Source organism: Convolutriloba macropyga, chromosome 3, assembly GCF_964194025.1.
Source record: "Convolutriloba macropyga chromosome 3, txConMacr16.3, whole genome shotgun sequence".
NCBI lineage: Eukaryota > Metazoa > Xenacoelomorpha > Acoela > Convolutidae > Convolutriloba > Convolutriloba macropyga.
In genome coordinates, this window is record NC_134470.1 from 31,427,122 (window position 1) to 31,454,743 (window position 27,622).

Sequence of the window (27,622 nt, forward strand, 5' to 3'; positions counted from 1 at the left end):
CAGAGAGAAATTTTACTACAGCAGAAATTCAATATACTACATCATACAACTGATAAACGGGAGATAGAAGGAAACAAAGTGACAAGGAAACAAAAGGACGGAAACGGAAAATGAAACCAGATAACCTACGGAAAACGGACGGTAGTGAAAAACTCGAAGAATGGGGAGAGCGAAACGTTTTGTAAAGCGCTATCGGAGAGAACCAACCACAAACTAACCCGTAACTCGTGAGTTAACTAAGTCACACCGCCAGTCAGCGGGTAGACTCCCACAACAGCGCAAGACTATGTGACATTCAGGTTATCAAAGGCTTGTGTGAGTTCCGCCTCCTCGAACGCAGGACGGGTGCGAAGCGTTTTACGACGGCGCTTTGAAAGTTTCTTCGGTCGGGAGCGTATTATCAAGGACCGGAGGTTGTTCTTATGAGCTAAGACTATAGTGAGTGTTTTCAGCTCAAGCGCAGGCCTTTGGTGTAATGTTCTGTACTCTTTAAGTAAACTAAGATCTTTCTGTTTACGTTTAGACACAATGTCTTTCACTAAATGGATGGTAACTAGAGTACTACGCTTGAGCTGATTGTAAATATCAGTAGTTCCCTCTCTGGGGCAATACACTATAGCTTCTATGCGCTCCTGATACTTTTCAAGCACTTCAATAAGCTGCGAAGGTGTTAAAGGCTTATTGTTGTTACTGCGATGACGGGACAATGAATTGTTCACCACATCATGCCATATAACTAGCTTCTTTTTTCACGGAAGAAGTGGCTCAATTGAAATTGCGCGGTTTTTCGGACTTTCAAAGCGTTAGGATTAAAACTCAGACCCGGTAATGCGTAAATTCCTTTTTTATAATGGTCTTGTAACGCTTGAGGCAAAGTTTTTATGGCGTGATGAAGTGAACTTGCAGCTAATATGAAAACCATATAATGTTTTTACAACATAATTGATTTGAGCTTTGCTCAAACTCCGAGCCTTGACGTTAAATGCACGATTTTCACGAGTTACCAAGAATAAGCGCTTAAAAAAAATCAGTTACTTGATCTTTTTGTGAAGTTTGAAAAACTAGACCAAACTTGTTTTTACAACGTTTTAATCTATCTTACTACTATATAAGTATGCTAGAATGATCGGATAGATTTTTTCCCATTTTTTTCAAATCTGGTCAATTTTTTCAAACTTTTTTCTTGCTTCGCATGATTTTTATTTCGTATAAGACTTTACCCATTCCAATAAATATTAATTAGCGCGATTTGGTCAATTCCAAAATTTTGACCAAAAATTTACCAATTCGATGTTTTTTCAATAAAAAAAGTGTAAGGGGTGGGTTATCGGTGACCGTTATTCAAAAAAAATCAGATTATAGGAAATGTAACCAAACAAATAAGGGGGGTTGCTAGATTTGCTGGTTTCTAAAATATCAATTTACGGCAACAATCAGAAGTTTTTTTTCTATGAAAGTGAAGTTTTTGGATGAGTCATACAGTTTATTCTCGGTCCCAATGTGCTGCTCAGAATCGCATAGTCATATCTTTTGTGTTGTTACTCGGTCTCTGGTTGCATCGAATTCTCCAAATTGTAAAATTTTTCAATCGAACAAAACTCAAATCCAGTAGAGAATTTAAATGTTCTATATTCTTATTTGACACACCACAAGTAACTTTTCAAAACACAAGATGAAAAAATGAAAGAGCTAATTGGAATCCGTACGCTCAAAGCGCTAAAAAAGGTCAAGACGGGCAATAATACTGCGTAATGTTTAGCGCAGAGTCAAATATTGTCACAGATGCTTGACGCTAACTCAACGTAGAGCACTCTCAACAATGAAACAGAGCTCTAATACAAACGAATTTCAACAAATAACAATTGAAGCACAAATACTATTTTTATGGAAGCCTCAATTTCACAGATAAATTGAATTGAGAGGATAAATGAGAATATGTCAGCTTGTTTGATTGTAAATCTAAATGCCAAGAATTCGGTTCGCTGACGTGTGTTAAGTTCTGTTCAATAGGATATTGATGATTTAATAGAAAGTAGTTATAACGCACCAGACGGTATCAACATTGTCTAAACCTTATCACATCAATAAGTTTATCACATCAATCAGCCCGTCGCGGCATCAAAAATATTGCTGATAAAACTCAATAATCAGACAATCGGAACTTTATTCATCGAGTATGTAACGGTTTTAAATTCAACAAGTATAAAACAGCTGTCTCACGTAACGTCAAGGCAATAAGCACATCTAAATGGCCCGGCAAATCTAGCTGTATCTGCTAGCAGGTATTTTGTCTGAGCCGATTTTCGGCTCAGATTGGTCACCGATACGTTTTCGAAACATAAAAATATTAAGCCTAAAAAGAGCGCAATCGATTCAGTATATTAGTAGGCTCAACGAAAATTTTGTTTAACGAACTTTTTCCGAGCTTTCTATGCCAAATAGAACGTATTTTGTGTGCATTTAATCTTTTCGTAAGGCTTACATGGTTAAGAGATTATGACGTAATACTTTCTCGCTGGATAGTGCATTTCAATCCTCGCTGCTCTTTTTATTTACTCAGTAACATCTGCAGTTGTCCGGCGCAGAACCGATTGAGAAAGAAGTTGATAATCAGAGTTTCAATTGTTAAAATTGATTGACCGAACGAAGTGATTGTAACTTTTTTTTCGAAAAATTTTTTCAAATTAATAATTTTAAAATCAACAAATAATAGTGCGGTCTTTTTTGACCTCAGTTTACTATTTAATCACTGCATTTCAGTCAGGGAGGTTCTAACGCGAGCATAGTTTGGTGTTGTATTTTTTGTTCAACTGTCTTGTGTCCTTTTTTCAGGGCCGCTTTATTTGCTGTGTTTTAAAGCAGTGTTTCATGTTCGCTAGATATTTTTCTTTCTCGTAGGCATGACGAGAGCTCTCCTCAAAGCAGGCCACAAGGTCACAGTGTTCGTGACAGATTCTTGTCCAGAACTTGTGGAGCAGAATATGCCAGGAGTCACTGACTATCATATCAGAACTGTGGTGCCAAATATAATTATTCCTGGTGGCCCTTTCGAGGCTCTGAAAATCTTCGACGAGTTCTTTCGAGTTAACAGCACAATTAACATGCTTGAAAGTTTAGACGAGTTCATCACCACCTCGACTCATAAGTACGACTTAATTTATGGTGACCTTCTTACATGTGGAGTCGTAATTGCTGGTAGGAAGCATAACATACCTGTCGTATCACAGTTTATGGGATTATTGTTACCAACTGCAGCAGGCTATCCCTCTCTTTTTGAAAAGACTGAGTTGGCAAAAGAAGATCCATCGGTAAGTAATACATTATTTTGTAAGACTATCTCACTCTGTGGATCTGTTTCGTCCCCCCCCCGTACATTATCAGCTCCCACTTTCAGCCCGTACCAAGAGAGAATGTGTCTACACTGTAAATCCTTCTAAAAAGACGAGAGGGTTGTGAGTTGCAAATATTATGATGAATCACCCACTAGGCTACACATCTTTTTTTTGTGTCAAAATAGTTCAATAGTCCTCACACTAAAAAAAGTTCAGGTAAATTTACCTTAACGCAGTTAAGGTAAACCTATGTTAAGATAAAATTAAGGTAAAATTTACCTTAACTTTACCTTAACTTGAGTTAAGTTAAAAAAATTACCTGAACTGTGTTAAGGCAAAATTACCTTAACTTACCTTAACTTTTTAAATAACTTTCTGCAGTACATAATTGTTTATTTTTAGTAAAATTTTCAAACGAAATGTTGAAGTTTATTACAAGAGCTTTACAATGATCCTTATATGAAGCAATTTGAGCTAATATTTGTTGACCTACACTACATCAAACACCAAAAATACTTTCAGTGAGTGCTCAAAAAACCTCAAAAAAGCAGTAACGCACCAATTTTGCAAAAATTGGTATTTTTATTTTTCACGCGCCTCTGTTTATGTATTGGCTGCTCATAAATCGATTCCGATTGGTACCGAAAAAACTGGTTTCAGAAAAACGGTTTAGAGAAAGTTTAAAAGTGGTTTTAAAGTGTATCAACTTGAATCCAATCACTCTTCCTTATATATTAAATCAAAAACTATTATTCCTGCATAAAATAAATCTCTGTAAAACTGGATTACACTAATATAGAAGCGGTATCGACATATGATCCTCATGTAGCTTACATTATTTATAGTCTGTCAGATTCAGATTGATATTTATTTTAGTGCGCACTGATTCCATTTTCCAACATAAGCACTACTTCAAAACCCTATCCATCGAACTGAAAATTGTTTTTTATTATCAGGTAAATGTTTCCGAATTGGGGTTCTCTGCTATATTAAGGTGACAAAAACACATTTATGGAACAGTTTCCAGCCGTTTGTTGAGTTTCGCAAAATTACGGTTACTTACCGTAAATTTTACTTACCTAAATTTTTTTACCTGAACCGGTTCAGGTAGTTTTGCCTTGCCTGAACTTTACCTTAACACACCTTAATTTTGCCTTAAATTCGTTAGTTTTTACCTGACATTTATCTGAAAAATTAAGGGGGCACAACCTGAACTTTTACCTGAACATACCTTAACTTACCTTAAAAACACCTTAATTTTTTACCTTAATTTTTAAGGTAAATTTACCTTAACTAATATAATTTACCTTAAAAGTTCAGGTTAAATTTAGGGTATTTTTAGGGTAAATTTCAGGTATATATTCAGGTATTTTTACCTTAAATTTTAAGGTAATTTTTTTGCATTTTTCAGGTAAGTTTAGGTAATTTTACATTAACTGTTCAGGTGTGTTTTTCATGTAAATTTAAGGTATGTTCAGGTAAAAGTTCAGGTGGTGCCCCCTTAATTTTTCAGGTAATTTTCAGGTAAAGTTGAGGTAAGTTAAGGTAAGTTCAGGTAAGGCAAAAATACCTGAACGTTTCAGGTAAGGTACTTTTGTAACCCCTGAGCTTCACTTCTGGTGCAATGATGCATTTGGCTCAATTGAGCTTTATAAACGGCAGCCACAATTAAACCCACCATCTCAACCCCCCCCCCTCCACGCCTCAAAAAAAAATCATTTTGTTTTGTTGCCTCCCACTCAGAAAAATGTAAATGAAAACTATAAAATATCAATAAAATTTTTTTGTATAATATTTACCACAAGAAAATTTGTATGCACATTGGCGCCATTTTAATAAAAAAAGTATAGGACAATTAAGAGTTTGTTCTGTTTTCTCATTAAACTGTTGGGTATCTTGCCTAGGTCACACTGAAAAATTAGTCGTGAATTAGTCGTTTGTTGTACCGCAATAAATGTATTTTCTATACAGTTAGTTTACTCGTTTTAAATTAGAAAAAATCAAAACTGTTTTGAAGTGTTGGGACCACCTTAGAGCAAAATGTAAACGCTGCAAGGTTTCAATATGCATCTGAATTCGCATGATGTCATTAACGCATCAGCCAATTTAAACTAACCAAAATCCTATAGATGATCTTCATTGTCTGAATGGTTCTAATTTAGCGAAATTTTGGTCTGGAAGATAGGACGTCCTCCTGAAACTTAGTGCTGAACACGTTGATCAGAGAACAGCTTGTGTATTTTTTTTCAGCGACAATGCATCACAAATTAAAACTTGCTGTTTTCTGGGAATTTTGAACCAGTTCTATTCGTTTTACTGCGTTTAACAACGGTTTTCGGAAACTCCTTAAACTAAATCATTTTTTGAAAAGTCCTTGTCTAAAAAGTTTTGCTTTTATAGTCTAAAACTTGAAACGTATCACGTTTAATTTTGAAATGAAGTTTGTGTTCCTTTCAGTAGTTAAATTTCCGGCAAATTTTATTGTTTCCCCGGGTCGACCATTCTTGGGAATCATATCCAAGAACCGTATATTATGCCATATAGACCCTTCAAACTTTTCGTATATGATCTTGCTGTGGTTGCCAACATTTCTATATGTGATTCTTATAAGGCATCCAAGAATCCGGTATTCACATTTTTACGTTCTGTCAGAGCCAAACAAAGCTTATACAGTAGTCTCAGCTTTAAGCGCTTTGAACAACCTATGCTATATTAATACCGAAATGATTCTTAAATGGTTCTTATATGGTCCACATATGGTTTTCATCCGCTTCTTACATGGTCCATTATATGGCTGTTACATGATCCATGCATGGTTCTTAAATAATTCTTATTTGATCCAAACTTGGTTCTCATAGGAATCCTAAATGATCCGTACATGGTTCTTGCAATATACAAAAAGGGTTCCTACAAAGTTTTCAATGAATCCTTGGTTTTTTCAAGATTCAAGTATAGTACATGGTTTTTGCCTGGTTCTTCTATAGTTCCTACATGTAAATGATTGCCAAAAAATAAGCGAACTGAATTTGCTTTTTCTTGGAAGGCTTAATGTAGTGAGAAGATGTTAGTTTAACTATTGTTTGAGTTCAATTTTATGGTCTTACTTGGCACCATGAATGTGTATAGTTGTGGATATGGTTCCAAAGACACCATGAACGTCATTTTTTTTCAAGTGTCTTGGTGAGTTTTGCTCCACTCAAAGTGAATTGCATGGATGTTTTAAGAGCTTTATGATCAATGTTGATTTTTTGTTGGTTATGAGCCAGTTTGCCAAGTTACCATAAACTCCATATATAGATCGGATATGGTTGTCAATAAAGTTTTTCGCTGGGAAACCCGGGTCTATTTGGTTTTAAAATTATTTTTATTTTTCCAGAATATAAGGATTTTGATGAGTTTAGGAAAATGTATTCTCTTGTCGAAATTTCACGTGTAATTAAAGAGGAAGCCTTTTCTTGTACAAGAAACTTGATAGCTCTTCATTGATTTTATGCACAAAAAAGAATTAGCTTGTTCCGAGATGTACTAACTATTGGGCAGCAAGATATTGTTCTATTTGTTTCAATAACAGTTGCTAATTGTAGGGTAAAAAGCAAACAATACACCAATTGAAACTAGGCATGATAAGGCTTGTGATAGTTAGGAAATAGATTTGCACAGTTGGGTTGCTTTGCAGGAACGACCTTCAGTTATGTCTATAATTGGGAACACGTTCTTCGTTACTACTTTCGAAGTAGCAGTTTCAAGGCACCTCTACAGGTCTCTTCAAGAAATTCACACAAAGTTTGGGTGGGAACCCTTGTCTTATGGCTATGGAAGATTCCCTTTCAGTTACATCCACAAATACTCAATATTGCTGAGTCACGCAGCTCCACCTTTGAACAAAAGGGAAGACGAAGTGTTTCAGAACACGGTTTCTATTGGTGAGTGAAAAGATTGCTTCCAACTTGGAGTATTTCAAAACACATGGATGTTAGTGCACTAAACTCTGCCGATTTTTATCACTGAACACCAATGACTTATTTTAAAATAAGAAAAAGGGAACCAAAGAAAGATCCGTGAATTTAAATTCGTTACTTAGACATCGCCTTATGCAATCTTAGTTAATCTTAAAATTATCATCAGGTCAAATCAGGATCAAATTATCATTTGGGACAATGTTCAACGTTTGCTTTATACATTTGAAAAATAGCTTTAGCTCTAACTACTATACAAATGAAACAAAAACTCATTAGAGGGCCCGATGAAAACTGTCAATAAGGCGCGTAAGGGAGGGCAAATAACAAAATCAAGCAAAAACAACAAGCAATACTTCCAACGAAAACTCAGAGTCGATTCATTTTTAACGAAAAAGTCCATAAAGCATCATACAAAAACAAAAACAAAGGACTAGCATTTCACCCGAAAATTTATAACTTGAGAATAATTAGCAGGGCGACAAAAAGCAAAAAGGGGAAATTTGGAAAATACATTTACACTTTTTGAAAACAGTTATATTCAAAGTCTTGAAAGCAATTAGCTATCAAGTTAAATTTTTCAATAGCTTCTTTTATGCCTTGAGAAAATTCTATTAAGACCTGAAGATCCTATTCACGATCTCACAGAATTACAGAAAGAACAAATACATGCAAAAATCAAGAATTTATTCCAAATTTGCGAAGAAACAAAGAGTGTTCAAGCCTGCAAGATCAAAATTTCTACACTAAAAATATTGAATAAAATCAATTGCGCATTAATTCGACGTCATTAATGTGATAAGCGACTTGTCGTTAATGTACCAATAATGTGATGAATGGGGAACAAAAATAAAAAAATTATGAAAGCTCATAAATAACAAAACAGCAACTAAGAATATATTAGGATACCTTTGAAAAAAAAACAAGAACGGACCCTCTCTAAATTATGAGAATTCGCTAGAAAGTTTCAGAAATATGATTGAAAGAGGCAAATTTCAAAAAACCTTTATATTATTGAAAACAATTTCTTTTAAAACAGTAAGACATCACAACCGTAAGCTTTCATATAAAAGATAGCTAAAAATTTGAACTTGAAACTGCTTAGGAAGCCACTTGTACATGTCATTAGTGGAACTAAGACAACAGACTAACACTGAATACAAGCAGAATTCAAAATTTTAGAATAATTCAATGCAAACGGTTTTAAAGCCAAAAATCCGTGTGTTCGCAAAAGTTGTTGTGAATGTTTATTGACCTCCCTTTGCACTTCAAATTAACTTGTCAAAAATTGAGGCTTGATTTGAAATCTGGTTGGTAACTAACATTAAAAAAAGACAAAAAAGCAAAGTATTTCAAAAAAAATATGAACCGACTCCCATTACAATCCAAAAAAAAAATGAATTAAAAATCCACAATTAGACCGAAACAGGTTTTGCTATTGCTGCTTTTTCAATAAAATAAAAAAAAAACATTTAACAAATGTTACCAAAATATCTAATATCACCGAAGAGTCATTAGAACAAAAAAAACAAAAGTAAACGTTGAATCTTTGGTACTTATCGAGTTATATAAATAAAAAAAGCGTTTTGTATCAACTGAAAGAATTAGATAGTTTCTTTAATCGGTCCTTAGATACCAGGCTGTTGATACCAGGCTGTTGAAAAACTCAATAGTTCTAAAATGTTATGAAAGGTTTTTTTTTGCAAACGAAATTTGGAAAATTTGATTATATCAAAAAAATTGCAAAATTTCATTAAAATTACAAAAACAACAAGACATGCGGCAAATGTCAACAAGTCATTAAAAAAAATTACTTCGTCTGAGTCATGAAAACAATGCTTTACCCATAAAAAAACAATGTTTTATTGGACCTCATTTGAACAGTAAAAGACCTCATTTTGTTTGTATCTTTAATTAAAAACGTTTTAGGAACGTTTATGAAAGAGGTTTTTGAATGAAAAATGCACAAAGTATTCCAAAAAGACAGACTCCAAATTCAATCCGAATCATCGCAAAACCAAACCGATAAAACAAAATTGTCTATGATTTTGCTGCGCGGTTGTTAAGGAACTTGATCATTCTTCAAAGTTGCGTAATGGTTTTTTGGCAAATGAAAATCTTATTATATCAAAAAAAAATTTTAGTAAAAATTTTGGTTTAAATTAGCAAAAGAACGCAAAATTTTTATTTACAGAGCTACTATTATCCCGTATCTGAAATGGTTGTTTCAGCAGTTTTTATGTCTGCACCACCGGTCAATCTGGACAATATGGGCCAAATAGTCATATTTGATGCAATTCTATTTGAAGAAAGAAGGAAAAACTTCCGAACTTTCAAAAAAAACTTAGTTGGCTCAAACCATTCACTAACTTTCTTCTATATTTAAAGCTAAAACCAATTAGACAATCTTTAGCAATTTTATCACATATATAACAAAAATTGACCGAAATTTAAGCAAAAATTACCAAATGTGAACAAAACAACGAAAGGTAGTTTAACGTTCACCAAAAATCAACCCTCCGTATTTCCTCGGAAACAGCAAAATTTAGAAAAAAACTTTTCAATTTGAAATTCTATGATTGACAGGCTTTCTGATGACACCACTCACAATCGTGTACGATGAATATATCGATCGGCGAAAATTGACTGAAAAAAAACCAGTTGAGTATATAGTTCCTCAAACAACAATTACCAATGGCTTCTTACGTTTCAAAGTTGACTAAATTTGGGCTCTTATTGGTTAGGCAGCTAAAAAATTTTAGAATGTTTCTTTTAGGTCATTTATACTTTTGTAGGAAATAATTTAACTAGTGAAAACATTGTGGATAATGACTAGAAAAATTGCTGACGCCTAAATGGACACTACCCCCTCTGCAAAATATCTATTTCAAGTTTAAAAGCAAGCCAAGTTTATTGGCAAAACAACACCATTCATTTGACTCTGACAATCTTTATCAGTTTGAAATTATACATTAGTCGATAATGTTTTCTACAAAAAATAACGAAAACAAAAATTTCGTTGAGCAATTAGGGAAACGTTTCCAATTTGTTAACTTAGGTGTTCTCATACTAGGGAGCGTCGGCTGTTTGGAGTTAAAACTACGAGAGCCACTTTCTCAGATGCTTACGATTAAACTTTTTTAACAGGTTTTATCCCCGATGACCTAATGTTCCCTCCTCTCTCAGTGGAGCTCTCTGATTGGCTGGAGAAGGCAGATGGACCGGTTGTGTTCATCAGTCTAGGAACAGTAACAGCACTGACCGTAGAAGAGTCCGAAACAATGTTCTCTCAGTTGATGTCTCAAAAGAAGTTTTACTTCATATGGGCAGTGACGACACCAATGCTAAAGATTTTGAATCTTAGCCCACGTGAGTTCAATTCATGATAATGTCCCAACCGAAATCACCTCTTCTCAGGCTGTACCATAAAAAAGCGACCTCTAACCAGACCTTCCTAGACAAAAGTGGCCTCTGATCAGATTACAGTGCTTTCGAAACTTCCCAGAATGTGGTCCAGACCCAGATTGAGCCATGATTTCACCCAGATGATTACCCAGATGATTTCTGATCTGACGGTAGACTATGGTCCAGCCTATAGTGCGCTTATGATCAGACTCAAATTCAGACTATTGACCTGACAAAAAACAGACTATGATCGGACCTTTCAGAGCGAACTGACTTCTGATCACACCTTCCAGACCGATGTTACCTCTGATCAGAGGATATACTTAAACACGCACAAGACTTCAAGCATCTTTTTAAAATGTTATTCATAAAAATTGATGTATCCAGCGGAAAATTTCAATTACGTCATTTCAAAACCGGAAGTGTTTTTGAGAAAAAAGATTTACAGAAAATTGTATATTGAAAACTTTGCATGCCATTGTTCGCCGGCAAAATAGATGAATTTACACAGTTATTTATAAGGAACGTCTAAATCTACAGTTGTATTCACGTTTATAAAGGGACCGACCACTTGTTAGTGGCTGGACTCTTTTGTCTTGATCGTTCTAATCTGAGACAACGAACTGCAAATGAGTCTCTGGTAAGAACAGATATCTTTTCTTGGCTCGTGGTAGAGCCATAATCAGCCACTCATCAGAAAAAAACATTCACAAAAAAATTTGCTCAGACTCAAACGCGCTCGAATACGACTGTGTTTAGATTATAGTGCTTTCAAAGCTTCCCAGGATGTGGTCCAGACAAATATTGAGCTTTGATCAGACTGCTTAGACCACGATGACTTCTAATTTGACGGTTGATTATGGTCCGGACTATAGTGCGCATTTGATCAGACTCAAATTCAGATCATTGTCCAGACTATAAACAGAATATGATAAGACCTCTCAGAGCGAACTGACTTCTGATCAGACCTTGCAGACCGAAGTAGCTTCTGATCAGAGACTATACTTAAACACGCACAAGACTTCAAGCATCTTTACAATATGTTATTCATAAAAATTGATGTCTCCAGCAGAAAATTCAATTACGTCAATTCAAAACCGAAAGTGTTTTTGAGAAAAAAGATTTACAGAAAACTGTATTTTGAAAATTTTGCTTGCCATTGTTCGCCGGCATAATAGACGAATTTACACAGTTAATTATAAGGAACGTCTAAATCTACAGTTGTATTCACGTTTATAAAGGGACCGACCACTTGTTAGTGGCTGGACTCTTTTGTCTTGATCGTTCTGATCTGAGACAACGAACTGTAAATGAGTCTCTGGTAAGAACAGATATCTTTTCTTGGCTCGTGGTAGAGCCATAATCAGCCACTCATCAGAAAAAAACATTCACAAAAAAATTTGCTCAGACTCAAACGCGCTCGAATACGACTGTGTTTAGATTATAGTGCTTTCAAAGCTTCCCAGGATGTGGTCCAGACAAATATTGAGCTGTGATAAAACTGCTTAAACCACGATGACTTCTAATTTGACGGTAGATTTTGGTCCGGACTAGAGTGCGCATTTGATCAGACTCAAATTCAGATCATTGTCCAGACTATAAACAAAATATGATAAGACCTCTCAGAGCGAACTGACTTCTGATCAGACCTTGCAGACCGAAGTAGCTTCTGATCATAGACTATACTTAAACACGCACAAGACTTCAAGTATCTTTATAAAATATGCATCTCCTTAAATTCGATGTGTCCAGCAGAGAATTCAATTGAGTCAATTCAAAACCAAAAGTGTTTTTGAGAAAAAGTTTACAGATTTTTTTAAATTGAAAACTTTGCATGCTATTGTTTGCCGGCGACATAGATGAATTTTCACAGTTATTAATAAGGAACGCCTGAATTTACAGTTGTGATTCGTTTTAATAATGGGAGTGACCACTTGTTTGCGGTTGGACTCTTTTGTCTCGATCGTTCTGATTGGAGGCCAGGGACTGCAAATGAGTCTGTGGTCAGAACAGATATATTTTCTTGGCTCGAGGCAGAGCCATAATCAGCTACTCATCAGAAAAAAATGAGCAGAAAAAAATTTCCCCAGACTCAAATGCGTTCAACATTGCCTCTAATCAGACTCAAGTCCGCTCGAATCCACCTCTGATCAGATCTTTCGGACCGAAGTGACCTATGGTCAGAACTTCCTGATCGAAGTGACTCGTGATCAGACTTTCCAGACCCCTTTGACCTCTAATCAGACCTATATCAGACATGGCCCAAACTACTTTGTACTTCAACTGCTGTCGAGACTCTGTATTTTTGGTCTGGGAACACACAGGTGTTCGTTCGAGTGGGTCTGATCATAGCCCAATTTGGGTCTGCACCTCAACCTGGGTTTGTATGCGTTTGAGATTCGCTTGGAGCCATCAATGAGCAGACCATCCCTGCCGAATTTAGCTCTGATCGGACAAGTTCCAAACGAGTCTTCAAACTTTTGCAGGAATCCGTCTATATCATTTCCAGACAATTGTACACACTACGGTTTGTTAGAAAACAGCTGATCCGACTTTCATGAGCTCAAAACTTTCTCTAATCTTATTATTTACACTTATTTTTTTAATGAGCCAAGTAATTCAATGTATATACAAAGTTTTGCTTTTGTTGCCTCATCCACACGATACACGATTAAGTTTTATTCATAAGCTGTATATTTCGATAAGACACAAACATTTGAAACCATTTAAAACGTGGAATTTTTGTTAATATCTTTTTATTTCAAAAACCGGTTTTTGAACCAACACACTGCTCAAGAAGGATGTGGACATTTGAACAAAAGTGAAAACAAAATTGAGCTGATGTACCTAATGTGCGTCGTGTAATACGCATATTGCTGCTAATTAACGTGCTTCTTATTTTTACCACATAAAAGTGAAGAAAAACGTTCTATTTCATCAATTAAGTCACAACTGTAAGGTAACCAAGTATTACAATCTCTAGTTGATTCCTGTTGTAAGTTTTGAATATGGCAATCTGATACACAATAATCATATCAGTTTAAAAATTTGCGAATTTTTTAAATTTTTTTCTGAAAAAATTTAGCGGAAATATTGGGGATAGCAACTGTTTCCCGGACCCAAGTGCCATAGTAAATAAGTGCTGAAACATTGTATTCCAATTGTATATCGTCGGACCAGTACTGTATCAGTGTATCCGAGAGGTATCTTGTTACTCATGGTGGTAGATTATTGATTTTGATTTTCATCATTTTTATAAGAAAATCATGAAAAAATGTGAAAAATTTAAAAAAATAGTGTAAAAAAAGTGTTGACCTTTGCAGTTTTTGAGCATGACGACGGCTTACAATAATAAAACGTTGCAAGTAATGTACTAATATTATTAAAAATAACCGCCAAAACCAGTAAACAAACGCGAAAACCACTAAATACACGCCGAGTGCCTGGAACCTGAAAAACTGTCAACTTTTGGGCCCAATTTTCAGATTTCTTGTGATTTTTGTTTCAGATTGTCAGTTGCCAGAAATTAACTTGTCTTTTACCATTCTACTTGCCATATTCTGCCTCATTTCCCTATAACAACCATTATTTTTTAAATTGATTACTTCTTCGCGATGTGGGACTGATCTTAAGCTGTTTTAAAATTTCTCTTTCAAAAATTAACTGAAAAGGTGCTTGGAGTTTATGCTCAGAATTGAACCAATTGTTCTCATTGTCTGCTCTTGTCTGCGATATGTTTTTAATTCCGTTCTTTCTTGTTGTTTGTTTTTTGGTCGTTTTCATATCTTTAGTTGTTCGGTATTTTTTTGAATATTCAGTCGTTCAAGTTATGAACCGTCTTGCTAGATGTCAGCAAATTATCAGATCAGATACGAAAACTCTTAGAGTTTACCTAAGAAAATCAACATATCGGATCTTGCAGGATAAACTGTCTCGTAATAGATCAATTTTAGAAGCTCCTATCTTGAGCAAAAAGTAGTAAGAAAATGTTAATCTTAGAAGTTTGATCAGATCTACTCTGGACCGTTAGCGCATCTTTTAACTTCAAATTTGTCAGATTATATTCAGTTTTTTTATTGCGTTGCGGGATTCAAGTTACAAGAGAAAAACTCTTTGCAAGCATCATATCGCGGTTCTTATGCGGCCTACACGATCACAATCATGTTTTTCTTACGAATAGTTTGCAACTTTTTATTCATGATTTTTAGCTTTCATTGTTGATCGGCTGTTCATTGGGCGCTACCTACCCCAAGGAACCATTTTACATCACCCAAAACTGAAAGTATTTGTCACCCATTGTGGCGCAAACTCCATTCAAGACATAATCTACGCAACAAAACCTATGATAACATTCCCTGGATTTGGAGATCAGCCGCTACTCTCAAATTTGATGGTCTCAAATGGAGTAGCAAAACTCATGAAAGTGTTCACGTATAATGATATGGAGCCTCTTTTGGACGAAATTTTGATCGAATCAAATTACTCTCAGATGGTGAAGCGTCTTGAGGTAATAAAGCGTGAACAAGTTAAACACGGGGGATTTGCTAGAGGAGTCAAGGTTATTGAAGACGTGATTGAAGGAAAAATAGCTCTGAATAGATCAATAGCTCCTGGTGATGTCATGGGTTATCCTTTTGGCGAGATGTTGATTATTTGGTCAATGTTGTTAGTGAGCGTGGTTTTGACTCTGTTTGGTATTATCTATGGAATATATAAACTAATTCGGTTAATCATTGGAGCCAGAAAACCCAAAAAACCACTTAGCAAGACAGATTAAAGGATATTACAGTGATCACATCTATTAAGAGCCGGACCATTTCAATTTACTCATTCGGAAATTTAAACTAATCACCTATTTTATGTTATGTTGATTCAATTGATTTGCAAAACTTCAGCTATCTCTTATGAACAAACAACAATAATTTTGAAAACTTTACGGTGATGTAAACCATAATTAGTTGGAATAAATAGCTCGATTTCTTTGACTTTAAGATATGAGATATTTACTCAAAGATCATGGTAATATTGCTCTCTCCCTTCAGGACTCTATTTTCCTGTTTACATACCTCAATTATTCTTCCTCAAATGATTACAAGAATATTTCAAAGGATCCTTTTAGGATACCGAGAGGGAAACTTAGGGAAATAATCGGAGCATCACTTGAAACTCATTTATGACCAATGTCTGATTTCTATGAACTCAAAGATGACCATGTCATTATCATCATCAACATCTAATCATATTCAGCGCCGTTACCAGAAAATCATGACACTCATATAATTTCTTGAAAGTCAACGTTAAAATTTGCTTAAGGTATAATAATTGCCATAAAAGCAGCGAAAAACGAAGTGAATATGTTCATCGCCATCGCTAAAATCACTGCAGGTCTTTAGTCTGTTATTAACTTTTTTTTCAGATTTGGATTTTTAGCATACTCTAGTGATTAAAAAATTTTAAAACTTGCAAGAATCTTGCAGGCTATCTTGCATAAGAATGCATACTTCTTGCAAGATTCTTGCAAGATTCTTGCAAGATTTTGAATCCGAGCTATTTTTTTCATTGAATCCGGTTTTGTAATTTGTTTAATAAACAATAACTTGCTTCAAAGATGTTTCCTAAAACATTAGTACCCCGATTTATTTTTTTGCCCTGATTGATATCTTGGAAAATTCTTGCAAGAATATTGCAGTTTTTGAATCATCTTGCAAGATTCTAGCAAGATTTGAATCCGCTCATTACTATATAGCTTTTATTTTTATCCTTTTTGGTTTGGTGGCCTTAAAATCTTTTTTTTACCGCTGAATACCGAATATCGTAAAAAACAAAAATTCTACCGATAAAACCGCAAGTTTTATAGAGTTTTGCCGCATTTATTTCACTAAAAATGGAGTAAATTGTTTTAAATGCAGAAAAATTATACAAAAGATAAGTAGCTGATTGCGCCGAGGAAGATGTATGATTGCTAAAAGTCACATGTTTCAATCTTTCGGCGAAAAAAAATGTTTTCACCGGTGTTCTCGGCAAATCCTACATTATTACTCTCTGAGAGTTTAAATTGTTTACAAAAAGTTGCAAAAACATATTGCAACACCCAAAATATACAACACATTGCAACAACCATTCACATTGCAACACCTAAAATTTATTATTATAAAAATGAATATAAAGTCAAACTGTGAGAAATGCCTGGCAGTAGTTACGTTATCTGAAGTACCAATACACTCAAAAATTGGCCGCATCCTGAAATAGACGCCGTATTAAAATAATATTATTCCGCAGTAAATGAACCAACCGGCGCGCAACCATTGTGCCAAACGTGCTATTAGGTTGGTTTATGTAATGTGGATTATTATTATTTTTTAACTTCCAGGATGCGGCCGACTTTTGAGTGTATCTGTATTTCTGATAATATAACTACTCTTGGCACACTCCAAATTGAGTTTAAATAAAGAAAAAAACGGTTGAAAAGAAAGAGTTTTCAATTTATTGGTAATACTTCGCTATGGAACGCATGGACGCATGGATGAAACGCAACTAGCAAAGTGAGGCACATAATGGGTCACAAAATAGCGAGTCAATAATCGTTCCGAAAGTTGTTGATCAGAATTATTTTACGCAAATTTTTGAAACATGGATGTTTGATGGATTCTCAAATAAGAACCGGCAGGTATGCCCGTGAGGTTGATATTTTTCACTAGCTTGGACAAAAAACGAACTGGGTAAAACAGTGGCAAAAAGAAATCAAGCAATACAATTAGTCAATCAAAAAATCACGCAATTATATCAAGTATACACCACATTTTGCCAACAAACTGAAATTCTGAAATCAAATTCTATAAGAGCAGCTTCTGGTTGCCGACAAAGCAAATGATCCTATATGCACAAAAATCAACAAATAAAGCAGAAATGAATCTTGAGAAAAAAAACTTTTTTTCTGAAACCATTTTTGTTTTGATTTAAGAAAGTCAATCAAAAATGTTGATGAAAATCACAATGATAAGAAATTATACACCAGCTTACGAGAGAAAAGGCAACGAAAATGACAAAATTGAAAACAATGAACTTGAAATATTTTTGATTTCAAATCAAAAAGAAAATTCCAACAGACCAGTGTTAAAATCTGTAACGACTTCAAAAATCATTGGTAAGAATCATCCAGCATCGTTTTTTAATTAAACGACAAAACGACAAAAACATCATGGATTATAAATTAAAAAATGGAAGGTGGGAAAACATAAAAATCAACGAAATTGCAACAAAAAAGGTCTCGTAGTACAAATAACATTAGCTAAAAAGAAAAAAGAATAATGGACTTGAGAAGTGCTTCATGCACCCAAATTCAGCTGATGAGTGGTAGAGTTCAACCAATTTAACAGAGTTTTTATGACGCGTTGTCTGACGACTTTAACTTACATCGGTGAAGACAACCTATAACAGAAACATAAAAAGCTATAGCTCACCCGCCCCGATTGTCAAGCAAAAAACTTGGATAAAACAATTATTTCGGGTAACGACACTTCTTTGGTAACAACAGTTTGCTTCTCAACAAAGCACATGATCCTACAAAAATGAAAAAAAATCCATGTTCAATTGAAACTCAAACTCCATAAATATATCGAAAACAATCATATACTCGAAAGGAAAACACGGCAAAAACACCTCAGTTCCTTGAGAATCATCGAGGAACAACGAAACTTTTGCAAAAAAATTCAACACTTGGTATATACTCACATTTTTTTTGTTTATCAGTGGTGTAAAACTTATAGAACATATATCCTTATTTAAATTACCACTAACGACTTCATACCAATAAGCACTAAGACGCAGTGGAAATCGTTTCCTAATGAACATGAGCAACTAATTGACAAATAAAAATCATGGCATACGAATGACAAAAGAATGCAATGTTCAAAAAATCATTATAGATGTTCATTACAAAAATATGCTTTCGGAAAGACAAATGGAATAATATCAGAAAAATTGATAAATGAAAAAACTCTAGCGATTCATTTTTGCTTGCATATAAGGCATTTAGGAGTATCTGTAAGATAGGAGTATATTACAGTCGACAGAAGATTGAAAAAGAGGTAAAAAACGCACAGTTTCATTATTTTTCAAGATAAACATTAAAAAAGCAGATTATTTGTAAGCTGTCACAGAAATTGTTGCATATAATAACTTAAGCCATTTAAACTTTTCTGTTATTACATAAACAGATAGAATTAACAAAAGAAAAGGAAGAGAGCCAAAACTTTTTTATGGGTCAAAATTCAAATGTTCACGTTTATTTGTGAAAAACAATCCCAGGTTCAGACCTCGACTTAGGAAAAGACTTCATAATTCTAGTAGGGGGCGGTCTAGCTCCTAGTTAAAGTCGAGGATAAGTCTTTTCATGGGTTCAGATAAGGTATTTTCATGTTAAATTAAAGTCAAAAATGGTCTTTTAATAGGTCGAGCATGGTCTTTTAACAGGTCGAACATGGTCTTTTCGTGACTCATGATTGCATTTTTGTGGGAATAAATTTTTTGAATTCTTCTGTTTGTAGATGTATAAATCTTCCAGCAACACAAAACAAGCTTTGCAACAGACAGTCCAAATTCGAAAATCAGGTGGATTTTTGCCAAAGTATCTATAGAAATATTGAAATTTTAAGATGAATTAGTTTTCGCTAGGACGCTATATTGCTATTTTGTTCGACTTAATTCAACTAGTTAACAAAGCTCTAACAATCGACTTTTCACCGGCAATGAGTTTAGTGTGTTATAATTTATTTCGTTTAATTTTAAAATTTGTTTTTTAAATATATTTATAAGCACAGTTCATTTTTGATAAAAAATGAGAAACATTGAAAAAAAATTGTACGGTAAAACTTTTTGATCACGTTATAACCACTAGCCAATTTTCAGCCCAAATGTAATTGTTTGGGTCCAGCTTAATCACTTTACATCGATCTAAAATCGAGCGTCATATTTGGGTCTAGTTGAAGTCCAGCAGCAAAAATTTAGGTCTAGCTAAAGTCGAGAATAAATTGTAGATTTAGTCGAGCTATATTGTTTTCATGAACTATTTGAGTCGAGCATGGTCTTTTAATAAATCGAGGTCTGAACCTGTGATGCTGAATACATAAAATCAGTCACGACTCATTGGTCAGTTTGAGCGATTTGTTGACCGATTCATTAGAATAATATACAAAACTTAGTACCACTTTCGAGCGTAGCAGTAAAATTTGCAAAAATTAAGCTGCGCGACGTAAAAAAATAAATCAATAAAAACTATACAATTGTTCTAACGACAACTTCTGGGGCACTTCGAAATGAAATTGAAAAACATACTCCACGAATCTGTCAATTTTGCTGATGCATTAACTGTTCTAGGGTGAAAAAAATCCCTGCTGACGTTTTGCTCTCATTCAAATAAAAAATAGAAAAAAGTTAAAAGATCTTTACAAACGAGATCTCTGAGTGTAATCCAAAAACCAAAAACTTTAGATTACTAGACGGCCACAATCTACCAGGAAATCCATAAACTTATTCTTCATCCGAAATGAAAGCGTTTCAAACTAAGTTGGAAAATGAAATTTTATAGAAGTGGGGCCAAAAACAACAAAAGAAATTTTACAGAAGATCTCAATAAATCAAGATCATGCAATAGATGTCTGAGACAAAAACGACTCACACATTGCCACAAATTATCCCCATTATCGTTGGTAATAGCCAAAAAAAGAATCTGATCCGAGTACCATAAATCATAGTGGTAGTCCTAAACCTGGCCTAAAATGATCGCATTTTCAATAGTCCCGGAATCAAAATCTTTCTGGTGTTGTCTGGACCATACAATCACTCGAACAATGTGATGAAAAAATTCATAATCAGATAACTTATAGCTATCAACAACTACCTAAATCAGAGTGCACGAATTACATTTTGATCTTCTGAGCTAAATCTGGCTTGGTTTATCTTCAAACATTGTTACTTTGGATCAACTGTGCCTGACCTTATATCGCTTAGCTTGAAATTTCTGTATCTTTAAATTAAGTTTTACCTCTATTTCTAATATCAACACTCAGACGTGAGCTAGTTGCTTTGAATCTCCTCACATATAAGGTCCTCAAAGGTTACTGCTTTGATATGGGTGATGATTTTAAAGGACTTCTGCCGCAGTCTTTTAGTTGAAACTGCGTGAGTGTATATTTCCCTCTCCTCCATCTGGTTTTGAACAAAGTGAACTTGCATTTTGAGTTGTTTGCAACTGATGTTAATTACTGAGTTTTGTCGAAGCATTATGGGCTTCTGTATGGACTCACCAATCGCTTTGGAGCGCTTCTGTTGAATGCTAAAATCTGTATTAAATTGTCTCATGTATAGTGCTATTTGAAATTCTGTCGCCAAGTCTCTTTTTGTGAAGGTAGATTGATGTGGGTCTTTCTCTTGACAACTCAGCTTTTTGCTGTGTCAAGACCTTTTTGGCTGAAGAAGTAGCTCGTTGTTGATTTCTTGTCGTTTGCATCTCCGGTCTAATCTGAATCACTTTGCCACAATAAATCTTAACCAGCCCCTCTAGTTTAAGTCTCTAGCCGAGTAGGTATAACCTGTTTTTAATAGTGCTAATCTTGATTGTTGGCTGGAGTTGTTTATCCGGATAAAATATTTACTGTGAAAATGACACTTGACGACATCTTTTAACTTAGTGTCGGCTGGATTGCTTGAAGACAAGAAAGCCCTAACCGGAAACTGATCACAAAAAAGTCTATAAGCAGCGCCTTTGATTGACTAGGATTTTGCGTTTTTTTTATTCGAAGACTCAGAAAACAATGAATTATGCCTTTGTGTCCTCTGTAGAAGATGGCTTAGAGCGATTTCTCGATGTTAGATGTCAATTATTTGTTACTCAATGTCACAATGATCTCGGATCAGAATAACGCTCTAACCCTCTGCTTCAGCTCAAGCGAAACCTGCAAAAACATTGCTGCACTTTCAGTAAGGACCGCTGTATTTTCTTGTACTATTGGTTAGCTTCCTGTTTTAAACCACATACCGATTAATCTAGTCGGCTTAAAAATGTTTCCCATCCTCTTCACCAACTCTTGTTTTTGCTCCAAGTACACTTATGCTTCAATCGTTTAATTCAATGCGGTTTCGATTTCAAAATTGTGCATCATATAGCATGCTTCGCCTATACCTGGAAAAAAACTGGAAAGTTTCTAACCTTCAGGTACGTCATCTTCATAGCTTTGCGGTACACCTCTTGCTAGTTTCCAATGTCTGATACCAATTCTGTCTGCTTGCTCTATTTAACATCTCACGTGTTTTTTTTTCTCTATCTCCCAATTTTGATATTTGACGCAACTCGTCTATGATTGAAGTTGATGACCAATATCTGTCTGTCTTGTCGTCTTCTTTTTGGACCAGCGCCTGTTTGTCAGGTTTTCAGATGTGCCGTGCGTTCTTCAAATTGCTCAACTGTCTCTGTGTTTTAAGCGGTTGAGTCAATTTCAGACTCTTTGATAGAAGAGTCAATTTTAATATCTAGAACTGTTATCGACTTGCGTGACTTGGATATAAAAGCGAGGAATTCCTTGTCTCTCAAATGATTGCCACAAAATTTCCTTCTACTGCCATAGTGTTAATTTTTGGTGAAGTACCTAACTCATTTCACCATGAAGACTGCGAAATCAAAATTAATTTAAAATCTCCTGAAAACTTAGGTAGCGAACATTTGGTCATCTCCTATACTCACCTTCCGTCTCTGTCTCTCAACAAATATCTGATCCTGACCGCAGAGACAAAAGCTGGTCCCCTCATTATGTTGGGACTTCAGTTCTTGAGTAAGCATCTTTTCCTCTTCAGCTTTGTCGTGATGAAACTCTCAGCTATAACATTCTTCTGTGGGGTCTCTGGTATGATCTTCTGTTTTGAAATGGTGTCGGAACTCATTTTCTTTTTCGGCACCAAAATGCGAAGAAGCAGCATCAGATTAGGCACCTCTTCACCATGTCTAGAAATACATATTCTGCGATTTGTCTCCAAAAACACGACGGAAAATCCGAAACCTGACATCAGCTCTACTCTGAAGGGTTCCATCATTTCAGTGAACACTCTAACTCTTGCTGGCTATATACTTGGACCTATGCCACCCTTGAAACTGGAGTTTTGCTGTCTTGGCCAATGCACAAATAAACGTTGCATACTTCTTTGAGTTCTCCCTACGGACTGTGGTTAAATTATTTTTTTAAAAAAACGGCGCATGGCAAGAAAATCAATTTTTTCTATTGTTTTAGTTTTACCACAGTTGCCTCGAGGAGTTTCCCGGAATTGTTTCCCGCAAGTAAAGGAATGTCTGCAGTCCGCGAATATTGAGACTGAGAGATGGTTTGAGGAGTAGTACAGCACAAACAGGAAACAATCAAGCTCAATGGTATACGCATCCTCACACAACCTTTGTATACAAATTTAGAGGCTTCTCCCTCCATTGAGATTTCAGCCCACTGGTTAAATGGTTCTGAAGCCCCAGAAGGCATTAATGTTAGTCAACATGTGGCCATTGCAACCATTGTTGACTTCCTCGCATGCTTGCTTTACTACATCGTGCAAGAACCTCGAGCTATCATTTTTCTTATTTAGTCAACGCCATTTTAGTTGCCATTGAATCACTTTTGTTCTTTTCTTCGTGTCGTTTGCGGGCCCTTTCCAACTATCTTTTCTCACCATACATTCTGCATTGTGTTGTATATTTTGTTCTGCGGCACATTGTAAAATGTCCAGGGATCCCCACACATATAGCATTTTCTCTTCATTGATCCTTACTTCACGGCTAGTGCCACAGAACAAGTCTCTTCTTTTTGCCTTTGTGTTGTCTTCTCATGGAAGTTTTTATTCGAAGATTGTGTCCGAGACTTCTTCAAAGCAGAACTTCCAAGAGAAGACAAAAGCTTTCAAGATTGTGTCCGAGACTTCTTTTCCTGCTTCTTGTAGTCTTGTGAGCAGCTGCTGCCCTATGATGAATCAGCTGTCAGAGTGCTTAAGTTTCAGTATAGCCAACTGTAACTGTTGGATTCGTTCTAGCAAAGGCTTCCAACTTTATAACCCACAAAAGCACGTCTCATTAATATGAGGGTCGTTGAGTTTAGAGCCAGTGCCAGGTTTTACCACACTTGCTTCTTTCCTCTTGATTCGTGTTTTTGCTTTCTCGTTTCGTCGTTCCCTAATTTGTAGGATTTTTTGTTATCTTTGTTATTTGCTTTACTGCACAAAGATTCGGGCTCACCTGTTTGCGTCTCTGTTTCCAGTTGATATTTGTAGAGTTCATTCATCTGCACCATCGCCAAAAAATCTCGCGCTACTGACTCAGACACCTGATTCCTTATTGTGTAGTTCGAATTTTTTACCCTCTAGTGTCCAATGGCAATTTGAGCAAGCAAAGAAACTATGGAGAAAAAATAAAAACGATTTTGATATTTGTGCTCGTCTTGCTAAGTTAAAGTTCATCTTTAATTTTCAGAAAAGTTTTTAGCTCATTGTCTAATAAAAGGATCATCAGTGTTGCTTCGTCGATTCTATAGACAAAAAATTGGGCATTATTTCAACCAAAAAGTCCAACAGAGTTCGCAAACAGCGGTGGGAAATTGCGTTCAACTGGTTTAAATCAGCAAAAAGATGACAAACCGCTGTTTAAGTAGCAAATTCGTTAGTTCGTTCTAGTTGGCAATTTTTGTCAAAGCAGCTTTCTGGGCGGCGCTCTAGAGACATTTTTGTAGTCTTAGCTAAATTACTTGACCACTTACAGATATTATGAATAAAAGGGGTGAATTTTAAAGATTTCAGCAAAAAAGTCTTGCAAAATAAAAAAACATCCAGCAAATTTTGCTGAACTTGAGAAACAAACAATTTCTTCTTTATCAAGTACATTATAATCTATTTAAGCAAAATAAAACAAATGCTGAGTAAATGTTTGAAAAACGGTAATGTGAATTTTGTAAACGGTAATTTTTAGTCAATGTTTACTAAAATTTTTAAAACAGACAAAACCTAAAACCAAATATAAATTCCAACAACCGATTAACCCACATTTCCAGAGAAAGCAGAGGGAGATTTTCATTAGTGGGACTATGTTACAAGGACGGCGCATCAATCTAAATTCTATTGAAACATGATTTTGAAAACATTGAAGATCTTAGATGACAACTAAAAACATTAAATTTTTAGCCATTAACAGATCTCAGAAATGACACTAATTGTCACAAGAAAAGAAAGCAACAACAAATTTTAGTAAAACAATAAAATTCTTGTTAAAACAATAAAATTCTTGTAAAAAATCTTTCTGTTTCGAAAAAAACCTTATAAAAACCTTAGAGTGTTAATGACCAAAAAATGTTAGCCATCTATTGGTTGTTTCTTTAATTATCATTTATGTAACATTAGAAAACGTGTTTCAGCTTGAGAATCATTCGGAAACCATATGACGGCAAAAATAGCGGAAACGATTGCCAAATTGACGAACGTCAAAGAATTCTCGCTAATCTCTGAAACATTTTGTTTAACATCATTTCTAATTTTACTCTAAATGCATTTCAAACAAAACACAAAACTGAAGCTTTAATTATAGCAGCAGAAGTCCTGCAATAGAATATGAGCCGGTCGAAGAAGCAAAATACTTCTCTCATTTGTCAGCAAACTATCAACAGTAGGTCTGAATTTTTACAAACTCTATAATCTATAATCTATAGTTCGGCATAAAACCGGCAAAACTTTTATGCCACAGTACACTCATAGTAATGCAAAATAATCAACGCCTTATTTCGACATTTTTATCTTATGTAGGTTTCAAGTCTACTTTATCAACAAACTTGGACATAACGTTCTAAAAAAGCTGATTTTGTGCCATTTTTTTAAAAAAAAAGCTTTGAGTTTTTGATCACTCTGCCACAATCGAAGTCAAAAAAGTTGGCTAAAAATTCGCCAAAACTGCTTTATCTTTATGGCCTAAACTCACAAGACCATCGTTACCATTTTATATTTTTTTAGCAAAATTTGAAAAAATTTAAAAAAAACAGTTGGAATCAGCTGAATGTTGACAAAACTTTAAACCTCCATAACTTGTTGAAGAGAAAAAATTGGGAAAATGTTTTTAATTAAATAATTTGTGCCTGTTAGGTTTTCTAATAAAATTACACAAAAAAAACTTTGTGCATCGATTAAATCGATCCGCCAAAGTTGACTGGAAAAAAAGTTGAGGATGTAGTCCCTCCTCCCCATAGTTTGGGTCGGCAGAAAAAGTCTTTAATTTAGATTCAACTTTAGGGAAAAGAGAATTATCTTGAAAAATACAAATAGAGTGTGCTTGTTGAAAGCTTATGGAAAGTCGAACGTCAATAGTTAAGAAGCTAACCAATTTTTTTAGCTCCAGGTTGAGGTGCAGACCCAAAATTGCGTCCGATCAGTCTTTCCAGACCGAAATTATCTCTGATCAGACTTTCCAGATGGAAATTTACCCTGATCAGACTTTCCAGACCCAAAATACCACTGATCAGACTTTCCAGACACAAAAGGTCTGTAAACTAAAGTGCGCTCGAAAAGAGTTCTGATCAGACTCAAGTGCGCTCGAAATATTCTGATCAGTGTAAAATTTTACTTATGAAAAATCTGCTAGTTTTGCTATAATATATTTTTTTCATAAAAACTGATGTTTGCAGTTTTTAATTAATCTAAGGAAAAATCAATTATAAAGGTATCGCTAAAGGAAACGAAACCCAACTGTTGAGAATAAATTTTATTTGGTGTACAGTTTAGTGCATATTTCTGACTCAATGGATGAATTTAGACAGCTTTCCATATGAAACATCGTGGTCTCCAGTTGATCAAAGTTTCTTCTGAAGGGGACCGGCCTCTGCTATCAGCTGGACTCCTTTTCTATGATCAGAGCTATAGGACTTATGATGGGTCTCTAATCAGAACGCTGCTTTGTGGCTGCCTCTTGGCAGAGCCAACATCTCTCAGTAAAAAAAACAAAAAAAAAATGAAATAAAATAATGCGCTCGAAATGATCCCTTATCAGACCCAATTGCGTTCGAAACCATTTCTGATCAGACACAAGTGCGCTCGAAGAGGTTATGATCAGACCCAATTGCGCTCGAATTTGCCTCTGATCAGACCCAATAGCGCCCGAAGTGGTTATGATCAGACCCAATTGCGTTCGAAAACATTTCTGATCAGACAAAAGTGCGCTCGAAGAGGTTATGATCAGACCCAATTGCGCTCGAATCTGCCTATGATCAGACCTTTCAGACCAAATCAACCTCTGATCAGACCATATCCAGACCATCGTCCAGACTGTAGTGCGCTCGAACTTCCTTCCAGAACCTGTAATTTCGGTCTGGGAACACACGGCTGTGCGCTCGACTGGGTCTGATCATAAACCAATTTGGGTCTGGACCTCAACCTGGGCTGCGAAAATAGCAACAATTTTCCGCTTCAATATCTCTTTTTAAAAATTTTGCTTATCTTCATAACATCGTTATTTGTAGAGTTTTTTCATAAAGATCAAAACCCCTACCGAGGCACAAACAACCAAACTATCCCATTATTTCAGAACCTCTCTGTATAGGGAAAACGCATTCTTTGACAGCAGGACAGCAGTCAAGACAAGAATTTTTTCACTTTAGTTCCAAAAATGCAGATTATTTTGGTTTTCAAAACGCTTGTCATTAAAAGTACTTGTCATTAAAAATAATACTCAGTACGGAGCATTTTTATTTTTCATTTCTATTCATAAAGTTGAGAGCTGCAAATGTGAATAACAAAGTTTTTTTCAATGACGAATGACAATTTAGTTTAAGTTCAAACGATCGCATTCAATATGAGAAAAGCCACTTGTCTCAAATTGGATACTTTATTATCTCTGGTTGTCTTCTCACGGCTTCGCATTCTGTGGTT

General features: G+C 35.2%; 1 protein-coding gene across 1 annotated transcript in view; it reads left to right on the forward strand.

Annotated features, from left to right (window-relative positions):
* Positions 1-15,803, forward strand: part of LOC142337001 (uncharacterized) — a 28,391-nt gene extending 12,588 nt beyond the window's left edge. Inside the window, exons 2-5 of the mRNA XM_075386012.1 lie at positions 2,899-3,308; positions 7,009-7,255; positions 10,436-10,657; positions 14,902-15,803. Coding sequence (XP_075242127.1) covers positions 2,899-3,308; positions 7,009-7,255; positions 10,436-10,657; positions 14,902-15,470 — 1,448 coding nt within the window. The 3' untranslated portion in view covers positions 15,471-15,803. The remainder of the gene's footprint in view (positions 1-2,898; positions 3,309-7,008; positions 7,256-10,435; positions 10,658-14,901) is intronic.
* Positions 15,804-27,622: the final 11,819 nt, after the last annotated feature.